Here is an 8,486-nt window from a genome sequence, read left to right on the forward strand (position 1 = left end):
AGGGAATCTCTTCAAATGCGATCACACACGCTTTCACCTTCAAGGCATGTGGCATTACGCAAGATGCTGATATGCACACTTCATAAGCACAAAAAGTGCTTGAGGAGCTTCCTATCTGGGATGTCTTCTCTTGGAATGCACTGCCTTGGTCGACGCGAAGCACAAAGGCAGTGCTTCACAAAGGAAGCACAAAGGATATGCACGGCCCATGAAGCTCTGGGTTGTTTTTGGCGGATGCAAACAAGGGTGTCTCAGAGAGAGAGAGAGAGAGAGAGAGAGAGAGAGAGAGAGAGAGAGACGGATGCAAAGCAAGGGTTTCTCTTCAGATGCATTTGAAGAGCTGCAGAGAGAGGGCATCTTGTCAAGTGCGATCACACACGCTTTCACCTTGAAGGCATGTGGCATTACACAAGATGCTGATACGCACACTTGATAAAGCACAAAAAGTGCTTGAGTAACTTTCTATCTGGGATGTTGTCTATTGGAATGCAATGATTACGGGATATGCATGGCCCATGAAGCTCTGAGTATTTTTCGACGGATGCAAAGCAAGGGTGTCTCTCTAGACGCAATCACATATGCTTGCATCTTGAAGACAACGGTGAGGGTCAAGAATCTCCGAGCATATTTTAACAGCTGTAAAGAGAGGGCATCTCTCCAAATGCGATCACGCATGCTTTCACCTTCAAGTCATGTGGCATTACACAAGGTGCTGATATGCGCACTTCGTAAAGCACAAAAAGTGCTTGAGGAGCTTCCTGACCAGGATGTCGTCTCTTGGAACGCACTGACTAGAGATGCAACCACATACGCTTACATGCACACTTCATAAAGCACAAAGAGTGCTTGAGGAGATTTTATTTGGGATGTCATCTCTTGGAATGCAATGACTACGGGATATGCACGCCCAAGAAGCTATAGGGGGTTTTCGGTGGATGCAAAGCAAGGGTGTCTCTTTAGATGCATTTCAAAAGTTGCAGAGAGACGGCATCTCCTTAAATGTGATCACGCACGCTTTCACACACATGGCCCAATTTGCGAATGAACCTCTGGGCTGTTTTCGACGGATGCGAAGCGAGGGTGTCTCAAGATGCAATCACATACGCTTACATGTGCTCTAGGCTATTTTCAACAAATATAGAGAGAGGAAATCTCCTTTGGCAGTGCCTACATACTAGGGCAAAGAAGGTTTGGGCTATTTTCGGCGGCTGATGTGCACTTCTTCATAAAGCACAAAAAGTTTTTGAGGTGATTCCTTTATGGGATGCCATCTCTTGGAATGCATTGAGTGCGGGATATGCCCAACTTGGGCCGCACCAAGAAGCGAGGGTGCCTCTCTTGATGCAATCACATATGCTTAAAATAACAAGAGGTAAAGAGATATAGCTATATAGGTGTAGCCTCTGTGTGTGTGTGTGCACGTGTGCACGCTCGGTTTCACATTATGGCCATAGGATGACACCTTGCGCCATAGAGAGGGAGGTATAGAGAGGTGGATAATGTTGAAAAACATAGAGGGAGAAATAGATAGAGAGAAAAACATGTATAACTTGGTGCTAAATATATATATCTTATCTTACAGTAATGGAGGCGTTTACCTCTGGAGGAGATTCTTTGGAGGTGATATTTTCTACCCTAGAAAGAGACCCATGCAACAATTTATGAAATGCCAAGCGCGTTGCCCGAGGTGGGGATGGACCTTCAAAGAAGCAAATTGTAGATGGACTAGGTATCATCCACACAGTATGCTCCAAAATTCAAGCCTCATGAGAGAGAGCGGAGGCATCGCAGGTTTCCTACACAGCGAGCATTCACAGGTTGAGCCATTCACAAAATGAGCAAGGGGTTTATCTTCATCGTCTACAGGAGCGGATGTAGCTACAAATCAATGGTATTTTGCAGCAGCAGAGCTCAGTGCAAGAACAACTTTCTTGCATAGAAAGCAACCATGCAAAAATCATGAGTCTCTTGGAGAGGTCTCTTCTTGACAAGGATAGCATGGATTTCAAGAGCATTGGGAATGAGTTACGAAGCACTAGCAACAAATTGACCGCCGTAGCAATACAACATTCTACAGGTGTCTCCGAAGTTAGATCTATCTCAAACAAGCTCAATGCATTGGTAACGACCCATTGGCCCAACAAGGGGATTAATGCCGTTGGAGATGTTCCATCCAGTTCAAAGCAGGGCAACTCTTGCAAGAACCGAATTATGTAATTGATAGTAATAATCACTTCTTTCTCATTTATAGGCTTAGCAGATCTATATTTTGGTGGCTTTGCAAATATTGACTACATTTTGGGGAGGCTTATGTATGTAGTGGATACCAATTTTCTCACGACTCTTGGTTGTCTTCTTTGGATACTACATTTTCAGAGGATCTCCATAATTGTACTATTTTTGTTGCCAATATGTCTTTTGAGTCACACCTTTCGTTCCCCCCTCACCTCTCTCTCTCTCTCTCTCTCTCTCTCTCTCTCTCTCTCTCACACACACACACACACACACACACACACACACAAAGTAGTGAATCTCTCTCTCTCTCTCTCTCTCTCTCTCTCTCTCTCTCTCTCTCTCTCTCTCTCTCTCTCTCTCACACACACACACACACACACACACACACAAAGTAGTGTACATGATAATTTTTTGCACAAACTCCCTCTCTCTCCCCATTATACTTAGTCAGTAAGATATAGATAGTATAAATATAAATATCTATACCTTTGGAGAGCTCTTCCATGTGGGTTTTTAGACTTTTTCTTCTCGCTTAAGCCACAATGGTAGCCCCTATCTACAGTGATTCACCCTCTCTCGCTTAAGCCACAATGGTATCCCGATTCTCCCTCTTTGAAATTTTTATGTACTAGCACATCTGCATCGACTGTGAGAATCTGGTTGACGTGTAGACTGGCGCGTTGTAACCGCATTGGGAAATTGACGACAAAAACTCAGGCCTTAACGGATAATCGTCAATGGGCTAATCTAATGGACTCGCTCCCCCAATTATATCCTTAGTAGTAGTTATATAAGCTAAGGTAATAAAAGATAAGATATAGAGAGATAGATATAGAAGTATATAGACATTTACCATGTGGGCTCTCACTAACTCCCTCAAACAAAGATAGACATAGTTGGGAAATCCTTTCTTCTCCATATTCTCTTCTAAATTCTCTAGATGCTAACCTGTATATATCTGTGAGTACGTATAAGAGTTCTTTTTTGGACAGATGGCTATTGGTCCAAAGGTATTGTCTCCTAGACATGAAAGACGTAGTAGGATATGTCAAGCCTCTCGAGCTACGCGACGTGCAACAGCGCAAGATAGAGTTCGATATTCTCTGGGGGGGATTAACGTGCCTCGCATTGCCAACACTTGATAAACATGAACCTATGCAGTGAATTTCCTCAGGGAAGTATTGCAATGGATGTAGATATCGAGTCAATGCTCCCACAAAGTTATGTAGGGATTGAAGTGGAAGGCAATTTAGAAGCCAATAATGGAGATGTTCCTGAGGAGCCTGTAATTGTCTACAGAGAGGGAGATTACTCCAAATTTGAGACACATTGCTTATCTATCACCTACTTATATTCTGAGACCACTTCCTTGATGTGTATTTCTATGTTGTCTCTTTCTCATGAAACGTGTATTCTTCACAACATAGGCAACTTGGATTTTGCATGTTCCTTTTGTTGTGCTTTAGCTTGGAAAACAAAAGCAAAGACCATTCTCACATTTGTGGGGAAGATTTGTTGCAACTCAGGCAATGTTTCTTTGCCGCCATTAAGTGAACCTCCTTTAGAATTAAGAGAATTAAAGCATGGGGGTAATACTAGAAGTAGAAAATTCTTGAAACATATCAGAGCATACAATAGTGTGTTGGCATTTGCTTCTTTTGGAGCTTGTATAGATGAATCTCTTTGCCAAAGAAAAGGAATCTATACCTTCAAAGTGCATGGATCTATTTATCACTCGGGGGGTTCACTATGTGTAAAACTACCATATCACGTGCGTTCAAGACATGTTTGTAAAACCCCTTATCTGTGAATTTTGTTAAGAATATAATGTACCCTTTTCTTTTAAATTCTGTAAGTTTTTGTTAAATTTAAAAAAATAATGCCCTTCTGTATATTTATTTTTATAAGTTTCAAGAACTTTAAATACCCTTCTATTGAACTCACGTGATAGGTTACATTTTTATTAGGTGACCTCCCCGGGATTTATCATAACATTAGTCCATTCATGCCAGAAGAACGATCAGGTCAAATCCCTCGCTTTTCTTAGTTGTATTTTTTTGACAGTGAGAATGAACTGCAAAACAGGATGAGTCATGTTTCTAAACTCAAACCAGATGTTTTGGAAAGCTTGCAATCAATGATGCATCGAGTAAATCCGTATGTTCAAGCTTTTAGGGGGTTTGCTACAATGGTTCAAACGTCCAATATTCCGGAGATTAGGATGGTCATTACTGAGAAGTGTACAAATGGTTGGCAGTATGTTGCTCCAACAAGTGTGGAAGTTGCTGCAATGATGCCTGGTCAGGGTGAAGAGAGCAACATTGGCCATCATGATATTGTGTTGAATCTTTTGGGTGGTGGTCTAAAAAGAATCTCAAATTTCCATAGGTCATACATGCCTCTATTATACGTGTTGCTATTTCCAAATGGTGAAGAAGGTTGGAATCCTTACATACCCCAAGTGAATAGAGCGGAAGTAAGCAAGGAGCGAGTAAATGAAACTACAAAGTATATTTCTACAATGGATTACTACAAGTATAGATTGCAAATTAGAGATGACACAACACAATGTCTTTTACGTGGTGGTAGGCTACTGCAACAATATATTGTTGATGCATATAGTTGTATGGAGGAGTTGAGGCTTTTGTGGGTTCGCAATCATCAAAGTGATCTTCACAGTGAGGTGTATCAGGGCTTGACAGATATGGTTGGAGCAAGAGATGGAACAAGGAATGGTAGAGAACTGTTATTGGGTGCTAATGTTGGAAGAAGGGTTGTATTGCCTTCTTTGTATGTTGGTGGCCCTCGCTATATGCACCAGTTGTATCAGGATGCCATGGAAATTGTACGCAAGAGAGGAAAACCTGATCTCTTCATTACATTCACATGCAATCTTGGATGGAAGGAGATACAGGATGCATTACTCCTTGGACAGACATCCAATGATCGTCCTGATCTTACTGCCCGTGTTTTCTACCATAAGTTCAGGGATTTGATGGGCTTGCTGATTAAGAGGGCTATTTTTGGTAAGGTCATTGGACACATTTCTGTGATTGAGTTCCAAAAGAGAGGCCTTCCTCATGCTCACATTCTATTGATACTTGCACCTGAGCATAAGCCAATAGAGACATTGCATTATGATAAGATTCTGTGTGCGGAGCTTCCTGATAAGGTAATGTTTCCACATTTGTATGATGTTATCAGATATCAATGTGGAGGTTTTCTCCACTATATCCACTGTGAAATATCTCTAGAAGTATGTGTATAAGGGACATGACAGGGCCACTATTGTTCTACAAGATAGTGAAGGGCTTCTAAATGAAGTTACCAACTATCTTAATGCTCGATATGTATCAGCATCTGAGGCTATCTGGAGGATATTTGGTTTTGACATGCATCAAGAGAAACCTGACATACAACGGCTCCAAGTTCACTTGCCTCATCAAAATCAAGTCATCTTCAACGACAGAGAGACTGTACAGAGTGTGGTGGAGAGAGAGGTCAGCAAAAAGACAACACTCACTGAGTGGTTTGTTGCAAATCAAAAATATCTAGAGGCCAACGATTTATTGTACATAGACTTCCCAACAAAGTGGATTTGGAAGCACGCAAGTAGAACATGGACTCAAAGACAGATTGGTGACATGATTGGAAGAATGTACCACATTGTTCCCAATGCTAGAGATTTGTACTATTTGCGTATGTTACTCAACATGTGCAAAGGATGTAAGTCTCTTGAGGATATTAGAACCTTCAATGGACAAGTATATGACACATTTAAAGAAGCATGTAATGCACGAGGATATTGCAAGTTGATGATGAATGGTTTCTTTGTTTGGAGGAAGCTTCTTTTCAACAAACAGGGCAACAATTATGCCTACTGTTTGTAGTCATTTTGGTTTTTTGTGATCCGATACATCTTGGTGCATTGTGGAATCGCTTCTGTAAGGAGCTTTCTGAGGACCATGTATATCATATGAGGGTTCGCACAATTGATGCGCATATCTGTGAACACATGGCAAAAAACCATGCTTTGTCAAACTTAGAGACAATGCTTCAACACTATGGAAAGAGGCTCTCGGATTATTTTGGAATGCCCCAGGTGGATCACACATTGAAAATTATGAGGGAGCATGGAGTGCTTGCTGAAGAGTTCATGTATAACAAAGAGGAACAAAGAGTATTGTCTGCTCAAATGGGATCATCTTTCAATGTTGGACAAAGGGAAGCTTACAATCGGGTTTTACAAGCAGTTGACATGAGGATGGACCAGGTGGAACAGGAAAGACTTATCTCACAATGCATTGCTCTCTCGGATACGTGGAGAGTCCAAAGTTTCTTTGGCATGTGCATCATCCGGTATTGCAGCACAACTTCTCGACAACGGAAGGACTGCACACTCTAGATTCAAGATCCGTATTGATATAACTTCTAAGTCCACATGTAACATTAAAGTAAATAGACAGCTTGCTGAGCTGTGCGAATAAGTTCACTGATCATATGGGATGAAGCCCCCATGGCTCATAGACACGCTTTTGAGGCTCTTGATAAGACACTAAGGGATGCCATGCAAATTAACATGTTGTTTGGTGGAAAGGTTCTCCTCCTAGGTGGTGATTTCAGACAGATATTACCTGTTGTGCGTAAAGGAGGAAGAGCAGACATTGTTAATGCATCTTTGTGCCACTCATACATTTGGCAAAGTACATAAATCATGCATCTAACACAAAATATACGAGTGGTCAATTGTTTCAGTAATGTTATTGAAAGAGAGTTTGTGCAATGGACACTTGATATTGGTAATGGCGATGTTTGTGATGGGGACATACTTGATAATGTGGTTTTGCCGGCCTACATGATGCTACCACAAAATAATTTGCAAGCATTGATTGCTTGCATATATGGAGAGCTTGAAACACTCTCTTGCCATGCAACCTTTTTCAAGGATAGAGAAATTTTGGCTTCACGGAACAAGGAGGTGGTGCTATAAACAATTTGGGCTTGCAGAAATTTCCTGGTACTTATAAGGAATATGTCAGTGTAGACTTAGTGTGTGAATCAAATTGTGATAGCATTTTATTCACAAGTGAGTTTGTAAATAGTTTAGATCTTGGGGGAGGTTTTCCACCGCATGTTTTACAATTGAAACAGAATGCTCCAGTTATGTTACTTTGCAATTTGGATCCAAGAAGTGGACTTTGTAATGGGACACACTTGATTTGTAAGCAATTCCACAGCAAAGTGATTGAAGCAGAAATCATTACAGGGTCACATGCAGGAAATGCAGTGTTCATTCCAAGGATTGATTTTCTCATGGGATCTAGAGAAGGTCTCCCTTTTGATTTGAAACGCCACCAATTTCCCCTACGTTGTGCTTTTGGGATGACAATCAACAAGGCACAAGGCCAAACATTGGGAGTTCTTGGATTGTATCTCCCAACACCTGTTTTCACCCATGGTCAATTGTATGTGGCAATGTCTCGTGTGAGATCCTCTTCTGCCATCAAGGTTGTGGTTGGTGATAGTCACTTAACAAGCATTAGTAGACATGGAGATCAAAGAACATACACGTCTAACATTGTCTACAAAGAGGTGTTGCAATTGACCTTATGAAGTTAAGTGCATTGATAACAACAATCCATTTCCCCTGCCACTCCCTTGCCATGGGGCTTTATGTGATTGGATACGTTCCATCCAATAAAAAAGCAGGGTGACTCTCGCAAGAAGCGATAGAGCGACTATTTCTTTGTCATTTATAAGCGTAGTATGTTCTTATGAATTATAAATGAAACATGGTATAGCCTCAAGCAAGGTATATTCGCTAAGAAGCAAAGGACTAAGATTTATTAGTGCTGTTAGATTTATGATTCATGTGCTTTTTGATGAATTTCTAATCCTTTATTATGTATGAATGAAGATGGATCCTAACGCCTCTGTGACTTACACAGTAGGAAGACGACCTCGCCACGTCCGAGGTAAAATATTGTATATGTGTGTTTGTGACATTTTGATACTTCAAAGAATTTAATTTAAATCTCACAGTCAACAATTATGTATTAGATCCACCATTATGGAGGGGTCCAATCACAGCCATGCAGGTGATTCATCTACTCGAGGACTTGGATGTAGCAAGGTAACAATTTTGATGTTGATAAAGTAAAGTAATAGCTTTTGTGTATCAAAATATCTATCTATATTAATAGCTTTTTGTTTGGCTATAGATTACAATATTACCCACAATTCTTGATGGT

At 40.9% G+C, this 8,486-nt stretch overlaps 1 protein-coding gene across 1 annotated transcript; it reads left to right on the forward strand.

Annotated features, from left to right (window-relative positions):
• Positions 1-3,382: 3,382 nt before the first annotated feature.
• LOC147431268 (uncharacterized) lies at positions 3,383-6,125 on the forward strand. Its single transcript, XM_086493653.1, has 3 exons — positions 3,383-3,609; positions 4,321-5,407; positions 5,505-6,125. Exons 1-3 carry the CDS (start codon positions 3,383-3,385, stop codon positions 6,123-6,125), a joined length of 1,935 nt encoding a protein of 644 aa, XP_086349779.1.
• The last annotated feature ends 2,361 nt before the right edge of the window (positions 6,126-8,486 follow it).

Source organism: Adiantum capillus-veneris, chromosome 21, assembly GCF_014529385.1.
Source record: "Adiantum capillus-veneris isolate H3 chromosome 21, ASM1452938v2, whole genome shotgun sequence".
NCBI classification, from domain to species: domain Eukaryota; kingdom Viridiplantae; phylum Streptophyta; class Polypodiopsida; order Polypodiales; family Pteridaceae; genus Adiantum; species Adiantum capillus-veneris.

Coding starts and splice junctions, on each gene's coding strand:
- LOC147431268 (XM_086493653.1), top strand. CDS start 3,383: ATGAACCTATGCAGTGAATTTCCTCAGGGAAGTATTGCAATGGATGTA. Junction 3,610..4,320: donor TCTGAGACCACTTCCTTGAT/GTGTATTTCTAT, acceptor ACTGCAAAACAG/GATGAGTCATGTTTCTAAAC. Junction 5,408..5,504: donor GTGCGGAGCTTCCTGATAAG/GTAATGTTTCCA, acceptor TATGTGTATAAG/GGACATGACAGGGCCACTAT.